General features: G+C 45.0%; 1 protein-coding gene across 10 annotated transcripts in view; it reads left to right on the top strand.

Moving 5' to 3' along the window:
- The window catches only part of LOC147635574 (zinc protease PQQL-like), a 64776-nt gene extending 54599 nt beyond the window's left edge, over positions 1–10177 (top strand). For 3 of the 10 annotated variants that reach the window (XM_086802924.1, XM_086802925.1, XM_086802927.1), the window contains 3 exons: positions 8690–8770; positions 9059–9253; positions 9428–10177. In XM_086802924.1, the coding sequence (XP_086659050.1) occupies positions 8690–8770; positions 9059–9253; positions 9428–9496 (345 nt within the window). In that variant the 3' untranslated portion in view covers positions 9497–10177. The remainder of the gene's footprint in view (positions 1–8689; positions 8771–9058; positions 9254–9427) is intronic. The other 7 variants (XR_015266673.1, XR_015266675.1, XR_015266672.1 and 4 more) reach the window with 4 other exon arrangements.
- Positions 10178–22904: the final 12727 nt, after the last annotated feature.

Raw genomic sequence — 22904 nt, 5'->3', positions numbered from 1 at the left:
GATGGCTTTATGGGCTTACGATTCAGCCATATGGATTTATGGACAGCTATATGGGCTATTGGATAAGCCATGTTGGCCGGTATCCACACGGAATATACATATTCTTGGCATTTTCATGGGGCTTTTTTTGATAACAGCCTATGTATATGAATTATTTATGGTTTTATGTGGATAAATCTAGTGTGTGCTCCTCCAAAGCTTGTACTTGATACTTTTCTCCTCGGGTAATAAAATACTCCAAGGGAGGGTCGCGGCCCATTCTGGCCTCTATGTGGTGTTAGATGTTGCACATCTCTCATCTACAGTTTTGTGGAAGTAAGTGGCATATATGTTTGTCTGTAACCAATTTAAGTGCTTAATTGCATTAATGGTCCAGTGTTTTGTGAAATCCCTTTTTTTTTTTTCGAGAAAAGATCCTTTCATTAGTTATATAAAAACGCCCGTAGGGCTACAAAAGATCTCTCCTGCTCCTAAGAGAGAGAAGAGCAGCGAAACATCATGGCAGCCCGGGAGACTCTCCCTAGGTGCTGCAAAATACAAGCATCAGTATAAAGAACTGAGCGGCTAAATCATACAATAGGGGGGGGGGGGGGGAAAGAGCCAAACAGGTGGCCTGTAGTGCCAACGGGGGGATCCCGTGTGTAAGGTGTAGAACGGGCCACAGCGCCAAGTGGTGTGAAAGGCCTGGCGCCGTAAGATCGCCTCATCCGAGTCTCCCGGATGCGGTCGTACTGTCCTCGTAGGGTGTGGATCAACTCCTGCCAAATCCCCCGAACAGTCTCTGCTGGTGGCTCCAATCTCCCCTCAAAGGCCGTAAAGCACCGGGCCCTCCAGGTGAACCAGATGGTGAGGCTGCTGAGGAGCTCCCATCGTAAATCCCTCTCCTGTGTCCAGCTGGCGGACGAGAAATCCGGTGCCGGAACCAGGCGAGGCTGGCCCCTAATAAATCTGATGGCCTGACTGCCCTGCTCCATCTCATAGCCCATAGCAGGCCCTGACGAAGTCGACCAAGCAGCGGCACCCCACGTAAACATACCCTCTGGAGAGAGGGGGGCCAGAATACGCAGCATCCGCAGCCAAATCTGCTGTGCCTGAGGGCAGTCCCAAAGGCAATGTCTCTGTGTCTCCATAGGGTGGCCGCATCGGACGCAGGCCGCCGGAAGACCGCTGTAAACAAGCCAAGTGCCAACTGCTGAGCCCCTGTGGGCGACCAGCCACTGAAAAGCCGAGATCCTGCGGGCCTGCCGACTAGCCCAGAGCCGAGCCCAGAAATCCTCCAGGAACTCCTGTGAGAGTCCCTGCAATCGCCAATGCCCCGCTGCCGCTGGAGAAACCGTCCTCCTCGCCGTCAAAATATGCCGTCCCAGCCGAACAGTATACTGGAAAAAGGTGATCTCTGTGGCCTCAAGGGATGCATAAGGATCATGCCACTCGTACTCCCCGGGGTCCCACTGTAGCTGGGCCAAGGGGCGCGCTGCATACGCCCATATGCGCCAATCCGGGAGCACATCAGCAGGGTCGGGGTCAATATGCCACTTCCGAGAAGCGGCAGCCACTACCCGAATCCTCTGAAAGGTTTACTCTGCAACCAAAGGCGACTCCACCTCCACTCTCTGGAGTCTGCCCTCATCCTGAATCTCATAGTAGAGGCATCTGCCATCCTCAGTGCTAGCTCTGACAGCAATCAGGATCTCCAACTGTGTAAAGGCTCCCATCCACCGTGGGGCCACTGGCTCGAGAGGTGTGAACCACTCCTCTGTGAGTGCCTCCTGAATATCATCCCTCATAATCAACCCCCCTCTGAAGTGACTCAGCCTCTCCACCTGGATCTCCTCTGGTAGACTGCAGAAAGCCTGCCAGTCTCCAAAACTACGAGCTGGGCCTGCCGCTAAAGGTCCCCAGGCTAGACGAGGCCGAGAACCCAGCATATGACCCTGCTCCGTACGAACCGCTGGGCTCCAGATGAGCGGCTGCCTGGCCCGCTCCTCAACACAAGGAGGAGGCCGCTGAGAGAGCCCCGGTCTCAGCAGCTCCCAAGCTCTCAGGATACTCAAAGCAAATCTGTCCTCCCATCCTCTACTGAGGCCTGTCCTCCTCATCTCTATGAAGATCCAGCGAATCTCTGGCGCCCAAGTACCCCCTGCAGGGGGCGCCCGAGCCTGCAGTCGCTGCAAGAGGAGCTCTTTCCAAGGCTCAGCGCCTGGAAGCAACCCCCGAACAATAAGCTTCCCCAATAAGGCTCTACTCTGATCGACTGGATCTATAATGCCCAAACCGCCCTGAGCCAGCGGAAGTGTAATAACTGTACATGCAACCTTTGCCCGAGCTGGCTGACCGTCCCGCCCAGACCACAGAAAGTTCCTGATCAGCCTCTGTACCTGGCTGATGCAAGAGCTCGAGAAAATCCAGCAAGACGTAATGTACCACATGGTCGCTAACAGCACCTGATTTGCCACCACCACCCTCCCAGCCAAGGATAGTCGAGCTGTACTCCAATACAATAGCTTCTTCCGAATGCTCAGAAGAAGCGGGGCAATCTGCTGCTCAGGTGACAAATCGAGGCCAATCTGGCATCCCAAATACCGCACTGCTGTGCCTGGAGGAATCCATCTAAAACCGGGGTCCGGGCTCCATGCCGAGTGGGAGCACTACTGATCCAAAAGGCCACTGTCTTGCGCCAATTGATCAATGCTCCCGAAGCTGCACTAAAAACCTGGAGCGATTGCTCAGCCCGAATAAGATTGGCCTCTTGTCCATGCAAAAATAAGCCCGTGTCGTCTGCAAACTCAGCATCAAGCAAATCCTCCCCCCGGACTGGGAGCTGAAGTCCTCTCAAACCAACCTCCTCTGCCGTCAAATACATACTCATAGCCTCCGCAAAGAAGAGAAAAAGGAAAGGGGCGAGAGGACACCCCTGACGGACTGATCTGGTCAGCTCAAAACTCCGCCCCCGTCCTCCTGCAATCAGCACCTGGCTGCGAGCTGTGGAATACAGAGCTGCCACCCCTCTGATCCATCCTGGCTCAAAGCCCAGGCGAAGCATAGTGCCCTCTAAGAATCCCCAATCAACTCTATCGTATGCCTTCTCAAAATCGAGAAGCATCACGACCAAGTCCTCGCCAAGAAATCTAGCTCGGGCTGTCGCCTCCCAGAAAGTAAAGATGTTGTCAAGGATACTGCGCTCCTTGACAAATCCTGTCTGAGTAGCATGAATCAACTCCCCCAGGAAGGGCTGGATCCTCAAACTCAAGGCCTTTGCTAAGACCTTGTAGACAGTATTGAGGATCGTAATAGGCCTCCAATGCCGAATGTCATCTGATACTCCCTTCCCCTTGGGGATAAGATAGATCAAGCCCTCTGAAAAGCTCTGCGGCATCACCCCAGTGTCCAAAACATGCTGAAAGCCCCTGCGGAGGCCTGGCCCCAAAAGGTCCCAATAGCGCATAAAAAAGGCCGGCGTCAGTCCGTCCTCCCCTGGGCAACTATGTCGCGGCAGGACCCTCAAGGCCTCGGCAAGCTCAATCTCTGACAGAGGCGCACCTAGAACTGTACGCATATGGTCTGTGACCCTCCTCTGCACATGGGCCCACACAGTCTGTGTGCAAACATCTCGATCCTCAGTGGCTGGCTCCGCTGAAAGCAGGTCACTATAAAATGCAGTGGCAATGGCTCTGATCTCCCCGAGCTCAGTAGCTACCGATCCATCCGGTCTACCAAGCTGGCGGACTCCTGCTCGCGCATGACGGGGTCCAGTGATCTCAAAAAACTCCCCAGTCACTATATCACCAAGCTGCGTCCACTGAGAGGCCTGACGACGATAGTAAAACTCATGTCTCTGCTCCTCTACCTCTCTAACCTCCTGGCGTGCCTGGCTCAGCTGGGACACCACCCACTCACATGCAGGCTGCTGCTCCTGAAGGCGCTGTAGCGAAGCAAGGCTGCGTCTCAGCCGTTGCTCCCGCTCGCAAATCTCTCCCAGTCGTGTCAAAGCTGCAGCGTGTAGAAAAGAGCTAAGATCAATGAGTCCCTGGGCACACTGGCCCGCTGCATCCTGGTCAGAGCAGTGACTATCATGCCAGATCCTCTCAATGTCCTCAGCGAGACTGGGATCTGCAAGTACCCTCTCTGGGATCCTCAACTGCAAGCTGGGCTCCCGTGTCCCCTCCTCCAATGTCAATATAACTGGCGCATGATCTGAAAATGAGGTGCCAGCGAGAATGCCGACGGAGCCCCCTCGCTCCCCTAACCAGTCGCCCACATAAAAGCGATCAATCCGTGATAGATTAGTCCCTCCCTGTCGGCGATCCGACCGAGAGAAACTAAGACTGTCCTGAGACCGAGAGAAAGCCCCATGCTGCCATGCATCAGTGATCCTCAGTGACATGCAAAACCGGACCCAAGCTGCAAGCTCCGTGCCGTGCACTGTAACATGACTGCCTCCCACCCTATCTGCCGGGTCCTCAAGCATGTTGAAGTCTCCCCCAACACACCAATGTGCGGCCTCTGGCAATGCATCTGTAACCTGAGTCCAGAACTCTGCTCTGGCACTAGCATGATTGGGCGCATAGATGTTGAGCACACCCAATAGCTCATCATGTATCCTTAGAATGACATACTGTGCTCTACCAGGCACAATGATCCCTCGATCCACAATGGCCTGCCGCCATACATCTGCAATAACCATGCATACTCCTCCCTGTCCACCCAAAGGACCAAACCCTGCAGACCAAAAAGTGTCCCATCTACCAGGCATCACCGAACCATATCTCCGGATCCTGCTCTCACCCAAGTGGTGCTCCTGCATCATCAAAATGTCAATGCTGCCACCAACCAGGCATCTCTGAAGCTCCTGCCTCAAGCAACCTCGATAGCGTATAAAGTGTGCTCCGCCAAGGCCCTGTACATTCCATGAGATGATCCTCATGGATGCCCTGCTGAGGTGGATGCTGTCTCAGCCGTACGCCGGGCCTTCGCAAGCGGCTTGGATGGAGAGTAGTCCCCATCCGAACGGCTGCGAATCTGCCCAACCGGTGTACTGCAAGAATCCCGGATCAGGCGCCAGTGGCTGTGGCCAATGGCGACTGCCTCCTGCTCTGACAGAGAAACCTCGTGTATACTCACATATCCAGGGTCGCGTGCCAAGTCTGCCACTATGCGCACGACCAAATGCCGAATCCCTGAGGTATCCACACTCCCGGGATCCAAGAAAAAATGAGCCAACTCCCAAAGTCGGCCTATCACATCTGTCACCTCCAGATCGCTCATGTGGTGAGAAAACTCAACTGCCTGAGTCTTCAAAGTGCTGAGAGCGAGCTCTAGAGTCCACTCCCGATCACAAGGTCCACATAGAGGGAACGAGAAGGCCACCGCTGAGTCTAGTGCCTCCTCCCCGCGGGCCGGAGGTATCACTACATGAACTCGAATGGGTGCTGGCTCATGGGGGCCCTCTGCTCCAAAAAGCCGTGTGAAGGTATAATCAAAGGCCTCCGAGCGCTGTCTAATGCCAAGGCGACTCAGCCGACTGCGGATAGATGAAATCCGTGAGGCCCTAATCGGCATAGGTCTCCTCTGTGATGCTCAAGCGAGGTCAGTGCTCAGCGCTCTCCGGACTGCAGGTGAGCGCCAGGGAACTGCCAGGGTCTCCCGGGAAGGTGAGGCGGGCGGAGGGGGAGGAGGGGGAGGCGAGGGAGGTGGAGAGGGAGCCGCTGCCGAAACCGGAGCGGGGGCGGGAGGAGGCGATGGTGGAAGCGAGGCGGTGGGAGGGGACGGGGGTGGGGGGGGTGAAGGAGGGGGAGCTGGCATCTCCTGGTCCTCGGTCGCTGCAGGGGTCTCCTCCTGAAGGGGAGCAAAGCTGTTCCGCACGGGAACCCAGTGAGGCTGAGACTGTGGTTGCTGCTGCAGCGGTCTCTGGGCGTGCTGCTGTGGCTCTCCCCCTCGGCGGCGCCCCTGTCCAGGCTGCCACTCCGAGGTCTCTGTGGCCTGAGCAGGTGTCCCTGAGGCAGCCTGCCGAGCCGAATCTGTGGGCGGGCCATCAGTAGCCTGCTGTTGTGGTGAGGGTCGAGGTCTCCTACGAGGGCAGGCCTTGGCCAGATGACCGACCTGCCTGCAAATGAAGCACTGGTTCGGGAGCCCCAAGAACTCCACTCTCTGATCTATCCACCCCCCCCCTATCCTAGGTAGCTGAATGACCTTAGGAAGGGAGGAGATGTCAGACACCAACACTCTGACCGAAGGTAGCCCAGCTGCTCTGGCCACCACTGAAGCTGCTGAGGGGCCCGTCTCTAGTACCGAGCCCACCAATGCTCCGAGCCTGGAGAGGAGCGGGAGATACTCCCGGCGGAGACCAGGGAAACAAACTGTAATATGGAAGAGGCGCTCTCCTTGCTCCGCCGTTGCTGGGTCAAATCCATGCTGCCAAGGTCTGAAGAAAGCCCGAGCACCCCTGATGTCCAGAGGACTCATGGCAAGGACCTTGGCAACGCTCTGGGCGGCCTCGAACTCGATCTGATAATGGCCCCGGCCCAGGAGCTGTACATCCAGGATCTTGCCCACATCTGCAAGAAGGCGAGCCTGAAGAAGATCCTTGATCTCCCCTCTGCTGGGGCGAGTGCCGACTATACGGCAGATGGTGGAATGAGCCTGGAGGCGTTCCACCTCTGCGGTGAGGCTCGCTTCCTCTTCCAGCGAAAGAGAAAGCCTGATGGGGATGTCCTCGGGGGCGGGCGAGGGGGCTGCAGATGAGTCCCTCCGAGGCGAGGCGGGAGGAGTCTCCATTAGAGTCTGAAGCTCAGGCGAAGGCGAGGCGAAAGCGGAAAACCTGCAAGAAACGGGCTGCACACAAAGAGGCGGAAGACCTGATGAAAATGAAGAAAAACAAAACCCCCTGGGGGTGAAAAACAGCACGAAAGAGGAGGGAGGGGGCGAAAACGAAGGAGAAGCCCTGAGGGGGGGGCGGCAACAAAGCGAAAGGGAGGGGGGGCGGGGCGCTGCTGAAGGGAGGCGGGCGCGAACAGGCGAAGAGGTGGGGGGCGAACAGGCGACAAAGGGAGGGGGGGCGAACAGGCGAGAAGGGGGGGGGGGGGGAACAGACGAAGAGGGTAGGAGGGGGGGACGAGATGGCGAGGAGGGGGGAGGCGCAGCAGCGAGGAAGGAGGGGGCGCAACGGCGAGAAGAAGGGGCGATGGCAGGCGGGGGGCGGAAGGAAGGGACGCGAGGGAGGGAAGGCGAAGGGCGCGCAGTGCAGGGTGGAGGCGGGAGCTTCAGCGAGCTACGAGATGGTTGAATTTGTGAAATCCCTTTTGTCCACTCGGAGTTACAGTTAATTACTAAGGCTCTAGAGGCTAACTCCAGTTTCCTTGAGATCCAATCCACAGCTTTTCCCTTATACTCGTGAGAACTGGTTCAAACTGCTGTGAAGGGGATACATCAATCCCAACTTGACATTCAAGTATCTTGCAGCGCTGCCTCTCTCAATCTAAGTAAATCCAAGTTCAGCACTCCAATTGACTCTCACTAAGTTACTAACCCAAAAACCAACATGTTTGTGCCAGTTGAGAGCTCTTTCGGTTAAACAAAAATCCTCTGAGGCAATCCGAAAAGAACGAAGGAAAATATGGGTGCCCCCCAGATACATAGCAATGACATCTCCAAGCTTAGAATCCAAAAGTTTCTCCTCTGTGCATCAGGTAGACTCAAGCCGTATACCCTGGCAAAGGATCGAAGGTATTTACAGATAGCCCTATCACAATGAGATATAGCAAGGTGTCCAGGGGTCACCACTGGCCAATATGCGGCTATGAGCATCACTTTACAAGCATGACACACCTCTGATCCAATCCTGAGAGAATCCCATGCATCTAAGGGTTCCTTCCAGAAACCCAGTCAGCTCCTTTTTTTTTGTGAAAAGTATTTTCTGAAATTTATTAAAGATGATCCCTTAGCAGGATACAATGTCACATAATGCGTTTACAAAACCCCGCTCACTCTATCATATGATTTCTCAAAATCAAGTAGTAGAATGGCTAAGCTCACTTTGGCCCATTCCACTGCCTTCCAAAAGGAGAGTATATTGTCAAAAATGCTTCTCCCTTGTAGGAACCCAGTCTGAGTGTCATGAATCACATTCTGCAAGATCGGCTAGAAAGTCTGATTGACCATCAATAACTCAAAAAAGAAAGCAAGATATCACTTCACAAGCATGATACACCTCTGATCCAATCCTGAGATAATCCCATTGATCTAAGGGTTTCTTCCAGAAACCCAGTCAGCTCTCTCTTCTTCTTCTTCTTCTTCTTCTTTTTTTTTTTTTTCGGGGGGGGGGGGGGGGGTGAAAAGTATTTTCTGAAATTTATTAAGGGATACAATGTCACATAATGCTTTTACAAAACCCCACTCAACCCTATCATATGCTTTCTCAAAATCAAGTAGTAGAATGGCTTAGGGCTGGTTGCTCCCATTCCACTGCCTCCCAAAAGGAGAGTATATTGTCAAAAAATGCCTCTCCCTTGTAGGAACCCAGTTTGAGTGTCATGAATCACATTCTGCAAGATCGGCTAGAAAGTCTGATTGACCATCAATAACTCAAGAAAGAAAGCAAGATCATGTCAATCTACATTACCTTCAAAGTTTTACTGTTTTCTTCAAATGTCAAGTTTATCTACATCCAATTTGTATTCTTTCTATGGTGCAGGAAAATAGCTACTGGCTGGATCGTCTCCTCCGTGCATACCAGTCTCGCGTTTACACAGGCGACTTGAATGCATCTTTTCAGGTGAAAAATCTCCTAAGGTGCAGATGATTTTATGTTTTGAATTCTCTCTCTCTCTCTCTCTCTCTCTCTGCAAAAGTGTGTGTGTGTGTGTCTAAATTCAATTAATAAATTTCTATTAACTTTATATATGATGTATTTCGATTACATACTTTAGTAATTATGAAGATATAAATGGAAGTGTGAGGACTAATAACTTTTATATGAATGTCTGGTTTATATCTCTGAACTGTGATGGATTGCAGAATTATGTTACTGTGCTTGCATTAAAAAAATTAAATAATATTTTAGGTGCAAGATGAGTGGCGGAACTCAGTACGATCGATTTTAACAGCGTCTACCATGCAAGCTGCACTACAAAGGATCTTACCATTACCATGCAAGAACCAGCATACTTCAGTCATTTTGATGCCACAGCTTCCTAAACTGCAACAGTTGCTGGCTTTAGTTTGTTCTGCAGAACAAAGATTGACCAAAGAGGGCACGGTGACAATCATTTCCTTTTCCTTCTTTGCTAGGCAACTTAATTGATTCGGGCAAAAGTGTGCTAAGAGGCTTCTGAAAATTTTTGGAAGTGAAAAAGAAAGCATTGCACTGTTGTGTCATTTCTTTCTGTTGCATTCAGTTTGTTTATTAGTGGAAAGGCTGTTGCATGTGCAGGTTGCATTAGTAGCGGCAGGCGCACTGTTTTTGAGTGTTGTTTTATGGCGGCATTTACGAAAACAATGAAGTCGAATCCTTTGGTGGACATTTTCCGATTCAAGACAGCACTCAATGAAGTCAAATCCTTAAGACCTCTTTTGATTGAAGATAGCACTCTGGAGATTTTAAGTTTTCACACTGTTTTTCTGTGATCAGGTGTGGCCATTCTCTATATATTCAGAAGTAGGCAGAAGTGCCTTGTTAAATGTATTATTTCTTAACCATTCTCTATATACTCAGAAGTAGGCAGAAGTGCCTTGTTACATGTATTATTTCTTACAGTTTTGTCAGCAGATGCATGCGGCAATCTAGCAACAATTTGGCAGAGAATTTCTGCCATGACCGGAAGAAATACCAGTACTGTGAAGAAATTGTACGACGATCAGAATTTTTGTGGCCAAGCTTCTAAGAGGAGAGTTTCTTATATCATTCAAGAACTTGAAGGTTCTATTTAGCGTTCCTGAGTCATTCTTTTGCAAGACCAGCCTTGATGGGAAGTATGTTAAATGGCTTTTACGTTGTCGACCTGAAAATAGGAAATTTGTATATTTGACCCTGCAAGCAGGGTCCTATTGCAAGTTTGCAGAGTTGTGTGCACGCATTCTAAGTATGTTAACAGGGTAAAGAAGTCGAGCATCTGAAGTCTACCAGTGCACTCATTGTGATGTTTTGATATTCTTTGCAACATGATAGTTGTGGCTTCTTAAATTGCTTTGGTTACTTGCTGGTAGGGCAAGAGAAACTGGTTTTTTGGTGTTTTGAAAAATTGAAACCTCAAATTTTTTGAAAAGAAACAATGCAATACCCATGTAATTGTTCAAGGTCACTTGACATATGATAACATGAGAATGTACACATGTTGATTTAAAACCACATCATTGACTCCACATGACACTTTCGTAGGAAACATCACAAATATCTCCACATAATTGACTACTTTTGTAGAAAACATCACAAATCATTTAACAAATCTTATATGTACATAGAGAAGTTTTACCAACATTTGACATAAGTTCACAACATAAACCACCACAATAATAATCTTACAATGTTCCCATTTATTAAACGGTTTTGTACAAAGGGGAAAGTATTTCTTGCAAAAGCTTAAACCATGTGACCACCTTGAGCTCCAGCCACCATCACTCCCAAGTCTCCTAATGTAGTGGTAATTTGTCTTCACTCCCGTATCTCGTGAGCAGATTGCCCTTGGGATCTATTGTAGTGTAGAGGTCTTATTTTATCGTAGTGGCTCTAACATAGATCTTGCATAGTCATACAACATATATATCACCTAAAGACAATGATATAATCTTGTTTGTAAACACCAAATGCTATGCATGGATATCATCAAAAAATGTATATGTTTTAGAGCATTGGATGTGTTTGTTTGTGTTTTATTGTTTCTTTTGCATTAGGACATTCTATTTTTATCTAGTGGTAGAGCTAAACTGTGGTTCTTTGGTGATTTGTGTGAGATTGGAGTCCAAGAGGCTTAGATTTTATTGCCTTGATCCAAGGATTAGCTTAGCAAGTGATTAGGAGTGGAATCCACTTCAAAAACATAAGTAATGAGATCCATTATGTTGAATTAGAATGGGATTATTAATTTTTGTTCATGCATTTCATATTTTATCATAATTTGTTCATGCATAGTTTGAATTGGTAGACTAAAGCATGCAAATCCATAAAAAATAATAAAAACACTTAATTAGTTGTATAACAATCATTAACTAAGATTAGGATCATTAATCACATCCCATGAAGTCCAAAAACTCAAAAACCATGAAAAATAAAGTTAAATCAGCTCTCGGGTAGGGGACGCGAGCCCATAGTCTTGCTTAAAAAGACGTGAGTCTAGACACGTGAGCTGCAAGCATGAGGACATGTGAGCCGTGAGTCTCGACATGTAAGCCATGAGTCTAGACATGTACACTTATAGACGTGAGCCTAGAGCCATGAGTCTAGAGGTAGGCATATCTAATATATAGTATAGACTAATTTCTTTTGCTATAAAGACTTATACGGACACACCTATCCATGTCCTTGGAAGATTTTCTTGTTATATAATCTGGTACTAGATACAAATTCCAAGAAGAATTCTTTCCTTCACATTATTGGAGAATTAAGTACACTTATTACCCAAATAATTGCACACTTATCCTATCATAGGTCTTGTTCCTAGATTTTCATGCCCTAAGTAGGCTCATTTCATACAAGGGAAGTACATGGGCCAAGTTCATGTGAACTTGGACATGTGCGCTAAGAGACATGAACCTGTAGACCTGAGCCCAAATAGATGAACTTGTATACGTGAGCTTGTAGAGGTGTGAACTTGGAGACGTGAACCTCGAAACGTGAGCTGAACAGTAACAAAGAAGAATAAAAATGAAAATATTTGAAACCATTTTTTGACTTGCACTAGAAACACCAAGGATCTTTGATGCAAACTTGATCTGGAAGTGGTTAGACCATGTTTGATGCCACAATGTTTCAAACATTTGGTGCCGATCTTGAGCTGGGTTTATCCCAAAGTAATTCATAACCAGTAGCCCAAAAATCACAATTACGGCGACAAACATGACATGTCTCTTTTGCTACACCACCAAGGTCAAACGTTCCACCGTACACACAATAGCAAGCACACGTAGTACAAGCCAGAGTCCCGCTCTCCACATAGGAGATCATTATAGAAGTGGCTTTACCATATGGAATTCTTCTCCATTTGGAGCATGATGAATAGGAAACACGGGCAAGGGTAAAGAGCCAAGAATGGGGACTACCTCCAACACAAAGGGATGCATACGAGCATTCACAGAATGTGTCCTTAGTCGGTAGTAGAGTGAGCCTATAGATTCAAGACCAGGATAGCTGAGGACAAGTGCCATTGGGGAATGACGCAACCCAATCCCACATAGAGTAAGAGATCCCATACGATGAAACATAGGGTTTTATACAACCACCTCCTTATGTTCCACCAAGATGTGATTATGCAAAAGACATGCGAATGGCATTTGAAATGGGAAGGGTAGTTGCGACCAACATAGCACCAAGAGGCTCAGAGTTACGACCAACATAGTACGTAGAGGCATAGAGTTGGGCACAACGGAGCTAATCCACATCTGAAGGATGATGACCAAATTTGATGGAACTGGAGATCTTTTTCAGTACCTAAGGAAGTCTGATTAAATTTGTGAGGCCATGGGGTGGATTGATGATCCCACTAAGATTTTCTTATTCGGACTTTGCCTTAAAAAAGGGAAAGCAGGCCAGTGGTTTAGGTCTCCAAACCTTCTTGGCCAAACCTTCTTGAAAAGGCCACCCTAGGAGGTCTTCAGACACACTTTTATAGTAGGATTCTTGCCTAGTGGAGCTAGATGGACCCGAATTGCACAGATATACAACCTCAAGCAAGAGGAGGGAGAAACCATGTTGGACTACATTGCTAGAACTAATATCTCCATATGAGATGTAACACCACCCGCCGTGAGATACTGTGGTCCATGAGGAAACAACAGGCCTCACAAATAACTTGCAAGACAAATATGTAAAAGTCATCCACCCGAACCAAGATATAGGGGACAAGTATGTAGAAGTCATCCAAGGGCTAGCCCCAACCAACACCTCAAGCAAGACATCCATACCTACTCCTAGCCCGAAGGGCAACCAAGGCTAACTCCAGCTAGCACCTCAAGCATAACATTAGGATGTTATAATCCCTCCATTGGTTAACATGGTTTTGTTGGCCCGAGTTACTGCAAGGTGCTTCGCCATCTTACCCACCCACGCAAACGGATACTTAACTTTTGTAAGAAAACATTGTAACATACTAAGCAAACTTACAATGCACTTAATGACAAACTTACAATGCACTTAATGACAAATAGGGAAAGTCTACGAACTTAGTGTACATAGCTACTTAAGACTAATAATAGAGACCGATCCATTTTTAAGTTTGGTCAACCTAGTCATTTTTGATAGTAAGCACTATGTAATCATTCCCTTGTAATAGTCTTCTTGTGAGCTCTCCTTCTTCCCTCTCTTCTTGATTTCTTTTACATGCCATTGTATTCTTACTTGATGGATTCTTGTTTGAATAAATGTGACTATAGATTTTCCTCTTCCATTAGCTTCTTCTTTTTCTACCTTTTGTGAGAACCATCACAAAGGACCACCTCTTCTTGCCTCCATGTAGGCATTGAGAATGTTTCACTCCCATTGGGGATGCTAGATGGGTGCGATGTCCTACCCAAATGTGCTCTTTTTTGCATACAGTACCCCTTGGACCAACTGAAAAAAGAGAGGGTGGCTCTCTTCTTTTTTTTACCACCTTTTGTACAATGTGTTTGAATTGATCTCTTGAATGTGTTTGAATTGAACTCTTGAATGTGTTTGACTTGATCTCTTGAATGTGTTTGAGAATTCTGACCATAATCACTAAAGCGTATCTTAAACACAATATAAATTGAAATATCCAAATAACCCAACATAACCTATAGCATTATGCTTTACCAAGATACTTGAATTTCATTTATTCTAGGAAAAATTGGGCCTTTTACTTAAGCCTGATTCTTTTATTTTACTAATCTAGAACATGTTGTTAACATCCCAACTAAGCCAATTAATCATACCATAATTGTCTAACATCTCCCTTGAATCTAGCTTCACTAGCATACTTGTCCTTATACTTAACACTTGATTTAAGGCTCTTTTGTCCTTAATTTATAGAGACCTTTTAAGGTCTTAAAATTGTATATTTTAAGCCCCTAAGAACTCTTTTGAACCCCTAAAATATGGGGCTTTAATATTTTTTGAGAATCCAAAACTAAGCTTATTCTTTTTAAACCCCTAAGAACTCTTTTGAACTCCTAAGCTCAAGGTAAGGCTGATTTATACGTTCCAACACCCTCTTATAAAGATAGGTGCTTGATTGAGTGGGTAAGATGACAAAGCACCTTATGGTAGGTCGGGTGAGTGAGATGGAAAAGCACCTATGGTGGTAGGTCGAGCGGGTGAAACCATGTTAACCTACAGAGTGGTTAAAAGTGTTGCTCAAAAGGGAGAAATAGTGTTGCCATGTAACAATCAAAGTTTGATGACGATTGCCAAGAACCCAAATTTTCATGCTTACATAAATCACATCGAGATACAATATCAGTTTATCATGGATGGGAGAGGTGGAGCTTGTTGTCTATTGCCCAAATGACAGAGAATTGTGTATATATTTTCTCAAAGGATGGGAGAAGTGGAGCTTGTTGGTCTACTACTGCCCAAACGATAGAGTTTTCTCAAAGGAGGAGAGATTTGATGGAGCACCATCTTAATCGACTTGGCATTAGATCAAAGATGTAGCTCACCTAATGACAAAGATTTGTTGGAGCACCATCTCCATTGCCATCTTCATTTGCTAGAGCACCATGTTTATCAACTCAACATTGGATCGAAGAGGAACACCTATGGGTGAACATTGAGCGGGGTGTTGGAAAATTATTTGTTCAATTCTCCACCCTCGTGTTCTTGGAATAAGGGACGGAGATCACCTCTTTGTTCATGCTTAGTGTAGCATCCTTTTTGGAGCTTACATCGACTTCAAGCCAGAAGGAGGTAGTAATGTATTGAGTATGAGGAATCCTTACAGAAGGATCAACCACTCATGTTGCCACACCCAGTAAAGGAGAAAATTGCATAGAAATCCTAGAAGTATCTTCTCCCCATGGAAAATTGAATAGAAAGCCTAGAAGTATCTTCTCCCCATGGCGATGGATCTTTACTATGGCTTCTCTATCTTGAGGCCATATATTAACATGAAACCTACACTTGACAGTGGGGAGCTAACCTCAACAAGATCATCATTCATACCAAGACAAAAGTGACAAGGAGCCCATGGGCTCCGAGCAAGCCAAGCTCTATTGAGCTGCAAGATGCAAGCTTAATAAGGCTAATTTTTAGGTAGAGAAGGAAGCAAAACTCAAGGAGCTAACTGATCCTCAAGAGGAAAAAAGGTAAAAAATGAATTTCGTTTTTCAAACTTCCATGTGCTGGGACCATGAGGTATATCTGATCGGAAAGAATAGTTTATAGTGAGACCCACAAAGACATCTAGCATTTCTCTATTTTTTAAAGTTATGGGCTCTATTTTGTATTGTCATAAGAGATCTAGGCAAAGTTATGACAAATAGATCCATGTTACATGGATCTAGAATCCCAACTCTCTCATTGGTTAGGTTATTCGTTTTTATTTGCTCCTTAAGGAGAAAAATGGAGAGTCTATATTTCTCCTAATGGGACTCGTATGTGAAAACAAAACTGTGTTTGGATTTCATAGGAGTGAGATTTTTCATTTAACAAGTTGGTTGTGGATAACAAAAAGTCAGCCTGGCAGTGTGGTGGAAATCTTGGAAAATGATCGTTTAAGGCCCAAATTGAGTCATGTAACATATCAAAATTTGTTTCTTAAATATCTTAGGAATATTGGGATTTATGGATTATGAAGATGAGTCCCCAAACTTGTCCATCTAGTAATAGGATAAAACTTGCACTTCCCAAACCCGGCCCTTAAACTACAGTTCCTGTGCGCATCAACTAGGAGAAATTAACATGGGAATGATAAATTATTAATAGAATAATAAGTTGGTTATGGGCACCTTGAAATTGAATACATTTGTGACATTAGAGTGGAAAAATAATGCCATATGCTAAGGTAGGCCAAAGTCGAACTTTTAAGATCTTTATTATATTAATCCTTGGAGGTTAATGAGGTTGTAAGAACTCTCACTTGGAAAAACGTTTTTGGCACATGTGAAGGGTGTGGGAGCCATGTGGAGGGGGGAGGGGGGACATGTGAAGAGATTAAAGAAGTGGGGAAAGCAAGACTCATTCAATTGATTTTAAGTAAGCCTTCTTGCATGCATTTTGGCATATCTCTCCCTCATTCTTGCAAATTTGAGTTCCCTCTCTTTTTTCTCCACTTGGGCTCATTTGCTTCATCAAATCCAATAAAAGTAATCTCCCAAACTTGCCTCAAATATATGTTAATCAATCCTCCCTAATGATGGATTACCATGGTAATGCCTTATTGTGGTTAATTTCTCCCTCTCAACCAATGACAATTTGTTACGCTTATTACTACCCCATCCTTCCACCAAATCAAGCAAGGTAAGGCTCATTCTTCTCCTTCCTCGATTTCTAAGCTTGCTATGGTGTCCATTTGTGCTTCTAGGGTTGATTTATGCCTAAATTAAGCTTCAAAGAGGGGAAGTATGTGGCGCCTACTTCATGAAGGTTATTTGAGGGTTGGGATTGATCCATAGCCCTTTCCTTGGGTGCCTTTATGGCTTGGTTGGCTTCCTCCCTAATCTAATTAGGCCAAGGGCTTGCCAATGGTGTAAGCATTATGATGGAATGAAGCTCTCAATATGCAGTTATTTTCTAAAATTTTCATAAAAAAGAATGCCCATAATTTTGATTAGATATGTCTAATGATAGAATACTTTGATTAGAACTAAGATTAAGCATATGGTGATTCAAATAGGATTTTAGGCTAATATTGGTACTTTATACATTCCATCCACTTTAAACTTTGGCAAACCTGTAACAATTTCTGAATTCTACATAGAATTCAATCTAGCTCATTCACACGATCAATACGTTTGTGCTAAATATCTATAACGGCCACAACACTTGCACCTTGTGCAAACATAGTAGCTTTCACCTCAAGTATGCTTACATCCAAAGTAAACATTCTACCCACTCTTTTGCCCTTAACAACACCTGCACTGTGTTGTGCAAACATAGTAGCTTTCACCTCAAGTATGCTTACATACAAAGTAAACATTCTACCCACTCTACATTAGCCAAGTACTTCATCTAACCATCCTACAGAGCCAATGGCATACTCCCAATGTGAGTAATAGGATGAGCCATGTCATCTCCTCTCTACATAACCTGGTTTTTCTATAATTTTGACATCTATAAACCACTCACCATGATAGGTGATGTGGTTAGAGGCTCCCAAATCCACATATCATACATCATCATCGTTTGTGGGATACATATGTAGTCATCGTTGACTTCAACATATGTAGCCTAATAAATAATCCTCACACGTATCTTCAGCCTACTTGCTTGAAGATAGATAATTGTTTTGCTATCGAAAAGGAATCGCAGCATCTCATCATACCAACTTGGTCTCTCTCCATCTATGATGAAGAGGTGTGCATTTGAACAAGTGTGTGTGGCCTAACTCTCATATGCAAAGTCCAAATCAAGTGTCATCTAGCTTGTTGTGATCTTTGCTACTCCTTTTGCACCTAATCCACTATGAATGAAATCCACCTTGTAAGGGCTACTTTTCTTACAAAAGTGTGTGTGGGCCCTAACTCTCATAAAAGTCTAACTCAAGTTCCATTTAGCTTGTTGGGATTAGCTACATCTTGTGCACCTCATCCATTATCAAACAATGAAGTCCAAAACATGTAAGTTCTTGCTCTTGCATGCCAATGGAGAGGTGTCATGCTCCTACTCACATGCTCCCTACTTACTTCTTAGTCTCGCATGCCACTGGACATATTTCATGCTCTTACTCACATCCCAGTGGTGTAAATGTGGAAGCTATTCCCCATGCGGGTCATGAATATCTATAGCACTAGTTGAGTTGCATATTTCAACACTCCCCCTAAAGCTCAAGTCCACATACTACACTCAAAATAAGATCCTAAATTTGTAGAGATTCTCACATGCTCCCTACTTATTTCTCACTCTCGCATGTAACTAGAGAGGTGTCATGCTCTTACTCACATTCCATTGGTATAAATGTGGAAGCTATCCCCCAGGTGAGTCATCAATATTTGCAGCACTAGTTGAGCTCAATATCTCAACACTCTCCCTTGAGCTCAAGTAACAAGCTCCTAAACTTGCAGAGCTTCTGACCTAGTGTCTTCGTGTGAAGATGTCAACCGCCTAATCTATGCGTAATCTCCACCATGTTGTGCTCTACCCCCTCTCAAATCATTTTGTTTGCGAAAACAATCACGTGCCATATGACCAAATTTCCACAAAATGATATTGCACCTCAATGTGCGTCATCCGAGCATGATAGACTAGGTTACTAGCCACTTGTATGGCTAGTTATATGCTACTCATGTTTTCACATAAATGACATTGCCCTATCCACTAAGTAGCTTCTAAAACCAAGATACCTCATAAGCGTCCATATCAATGCCGTTGTACTACTTTTCCTCTATAATCAATAAGGTAAGTGTCAACTATTGCTTGCTACTCCAACTCATAGCAGTAGGCACTCCCAAAAGAAAACATAATGTCACTGGGGTAGATCTCTTGTGTTTAAGACACTACCATCCCAATCAACATAAAGTCACTGGGGTAGATCTCTTGTTTAAGACACTGCCAGCTCAATCAACATCTATAAACCCATATGTAGCTGTATCTATTTGTTGTCAACCTCATAAAAAGTTCAATAATCAATAGTGGACTTTATGTATTTGAGAATTTGCTATTTTCCAACCTCATAAAAAGTTCCATAATCAATAGTGGACTTTATGTATTTGAGAATGTGCTTTCTAGCCACATCCAAGTGTGGCTTCCTATGGCCTTGCATAAATTGACTTAGAAGTCCAATAGCACTGCATAAATCTGGCCTAGTAATGGTCATGTAGATCAAGCTACCCACTATGCATGCACATGGTGGGGTCCCCCAAAACTCACCCACATCTGTGGAAAGCTTAGTGTTCTACTCCAATGGCACTGAAATAGTCTTGTAGCCTATTATCAAAACTTGTCCAAGCCATACTGCTCCTATAACAACAAAATGCCATCAGGTGATCTCACCTACATTTGTGGAAAGCTTAGTGTTCCTGCTCCAATGGCACTGACTAAAATAGTCTTACAGCCTATCATCAAAACTTGTCCAAGCCATACTGCCCCTATAACAACAAAATGCCATCAGGTGGTCTCACCACCTCTATATCAAGAAAATATTGTACCTCACCCAAATCTTTAATCTTAAGCTTTTTCTTCTCTATCTATCTTTTTTTTACATAAAGTGAAAAATATCCATTGGATACTGAAATCTAATGGTAGAAATACTCCTTGATATTGTTTGACCATGCTCTAGATGCCTTCTTCAAGCCATATAAGTGAAAAATATCCATTGGATACTGAAATCTAATGGTAGAAATACTCCTTGATATTGTTTGACCATGCTCTAGATGCCTTCTTCAAGCCATATAAGGCTTTGCTTAACTTGCACACAAATATAGATGCGAATCACTCTTATAACACTAGTGGGCTACATCATGTAAACTTCTCCTTGTAAATAACCATGCAAGAACACATTCTTTACATCCATTTGATGTAAAGATCAACCCTTTGATATAGCCATAGCAACGATAGCTCGCGTGTTTGCCATTCTCACAATCGTGTTGAATGTCTCCTCGTAGTCAATTCCATATCTTTGTTCATAACCCTTGGCAACCAATCGTGTGTTACACATGTTCATATATCCATGTGAGTTATGCTCGACCTTGTACACCCACTTACATCCAATTGCCTTCTTATCCTCAGGAAAAGGCACTAATTCCTATGTCACATTTGTATCCAATGCTGTCACCTCCTCATCCATAGCATCTTTCCATATTTCTAATTCCCAAGCGCCTGATCAAAGTAAGGGGCCTCTATCTCATATGTTGCTTTAACCATGTAAGCACAGTGATAGGTTGTATATCCACATCATATCTCGACCTAAACATGGTATCCAACCCAAGTAGACCGATACATACACCTAGATCATTGTTGCTGATGGGTGTCCACAAAACAATCCTGATTCTCAGTGCACTAGGAGTAACCCCACTGATAAAATGCCAAGCTCCTCATCACGCGGAGCCACTGGAGGTACCATCCACTGGAGGTACCATGCTGATAGATTAAGCACAAAAGGTTGATCTACCTTTTCCTTGTGTTTCCTTGTTGTGTGATACATGTGTACCAGCACTTGTAGTACCATGAGATGATACATCTACATTCCTTGCATTTATTCTTAACCTCTTGACCATGGACTAACATTGGATTGATCCACTAGAAGACTCTTCCGGTCCAGTAAGAACCTGTGATTGATACTCTACATATGGGACAAGATCATTACTTCTTATATATACATCTTCATATGTCTTCACTAGTGCATACCAACTACTCATTTCATCAAATATAACATCTGTGCGCACTCGCATCTCCTAAGTGGTAGGATTATAACATCTATAACCTTTTTGCTTCAAAGCATAACCAATGCACATGTATTTCTCTACCTTCAGATCTAACATGGTTCTCACTTTATCTCAGAACATGTACATATGCAATACATCCAAACACTTTTAAATGAGGCACATCTAGTTTTATACCTGCAAACTTCTTTTGAGAGGCGTCATACCATGAACATCTGTAGTTTTGGAAATCTTGTTCATGTTGAAATGTGCAATGAAAAATAAAGCTTGGGTTATTTGGTTGAGTGTGTGAACGCACCCTAGAGGTGTAAGGTATTATCTTGTGAGTTGTGGAAAGATAAGAATGCCGCATAAGATAGTGTGTGAATGGTGAGAGGCACATAAAAGAATATGGAAAAGGGATTGCCACATGACATGATAATGTGTTGGGCAAGAGGCTATCTATATTAGAAGCCTTTCGTTGTATGATTCACAACATATGCAATAGAGTATTGTTGAGTGTGCTACTCTCTCTCTCTCTCTCTCTCTCTCTCTCTCTCTCTCTCTCTAGCCATGGAGTTCTTGGTGTGTTTCAACCCATCTTAGTTATCATGCTTAATCTATGCACTCCACTATGATCAATCCCATATTAGGATTCTTAACATGGTATCAGAATGGATATCTATGTATAGTAGCCTTTGTGAGAGTTCATTTGATTAAGCATTTGTATGATTTTGCATCCTTTATTATGAAAAAATTAAGCACACTCATTATCATTAATATTGCATTTGGAGAGAGATTATGCCTACAAAGCTAAAATTGGATATTTCAGCAATATGAAGACCTTTGGAGTCTACATCATCAACCAAGAAGCTACTAAGGAGACAATGGTGTCTCAAGGTGAGGCTGGTTTTGCAATTTTGCCTCAAAATTTTTGGTTTGAGCATGAGAGAATGCTCAATGTAAAGAAGGTTTGCTGATTCATGGGATGAGAGAATCCCATCGTTCTTTGCATTTGGTAAGGAATGTGAAAAGGTGCAAACTTATCCAAGCAAGGGATAAGCAGTTATGGGTTGAGGATGGAGCCCATCTTGAGTAGACCAAAAGAAAGGGGTAGTGTTGCAAATTTGCTCATGGACAGATGAAAAAACTAGTGTGGAAGCTATTGATGGGTTTCATGATGGTATGCACCTTTGATTTCAAGAGAAACCATGTGGAGAAGCACCCTTGAAAGTTCAAGCATGCAGGGAGAAAGCATTTATGGGGTTCTACCTATGCCCTAGCTATGATGTGTACGATGTCAACGGCTTTGTTTAAGCATGCAGGGAGAAAGCATGTGGGGGTCTACCTATGATTTATGATCTGAACGGCTTTGTCTATTTTGATTCTATTCAATGGGTCTTGTTGATTTTAAAAGGGCAATAAAGAGGACACATCTATTCATGCTTCACTAGAGGTGTTGGGATTTCGCCTGAATCTTCTAATACTCCCAAAGATAAGGGTACAAGGGTGGTGGTTCATCTTGTGAAGTGGAGGATATTAGTAGTCTATTTAGGACTTCTCCTAAGGAGGTAAGGGGTGGGTGTGGTGTGGGAGAGACAAGGGGGGGACGATGGTCTTGGAGAGGCAGGTGGTGTGACCATGGGCAGAGTGGTGGGTGTCGAAGTGGAGGCAGCAGGAGGGGGAATTGCGGTTGATTATTGGCCATGAAGTTCTTGGGTTTTACCTTGGGTAGAAGATTTTGGAGTTGATACATCTGAAGAGGGGGCTCATGGTGGGGAATGGTCCTGAGGTGCCTCACGTGGGCCACTGGCTTTTGAACTTGTAGGGTGCTCTTTTGTTGTTTTCTCCTTTGTTTTGATGCTTGTCACATCATCGTCGTCTTTGTCCTTGAGTGCCAGTGTTCTCCTCATCCTTTTCCTTCACAGAGGGTGCTAATCTCATAGACCTCTAAAGCTCCTGGGCCTCCCTGTATTCAAAATCATCTCAAACATCTTGGGGGTAGGCAACCTGGGCAGTGTCGAGAACAAGTTTTGCTTGCTAGTCTTCATGAATTAAAGTTGCTTCCAAATTCTATGGTACATCACCAAGATGCCAATGGGTCTATAAATGACGCTGCCCTCCCATGTCAAATACATGTAGATGTCATCTACCACATGCCAGCCATTAGTGCACATTCACTAGATGGCATTGGTAATGAGGGCTATCGATGCCAGGTGTAGGGG

The sequence above is a fragment of the Cibotium barometz genome, chromosome 9 (genome assembly GCF_041138505.1).
Source record: "Cibotium barometz isolate CiBa-2024 chromosome 9, ASM4113850v1, whole genome shotgun sequence".
NCBI lineage: Eukaryota > Viridiplantae > Streptophyta > Polypodiopsida > Cyatheales > Cibotiaceae > Cibotium > Cibotium barometz.
This window is presented reverse-complemented; position numbering and strand designations above follow the sequence as displayed.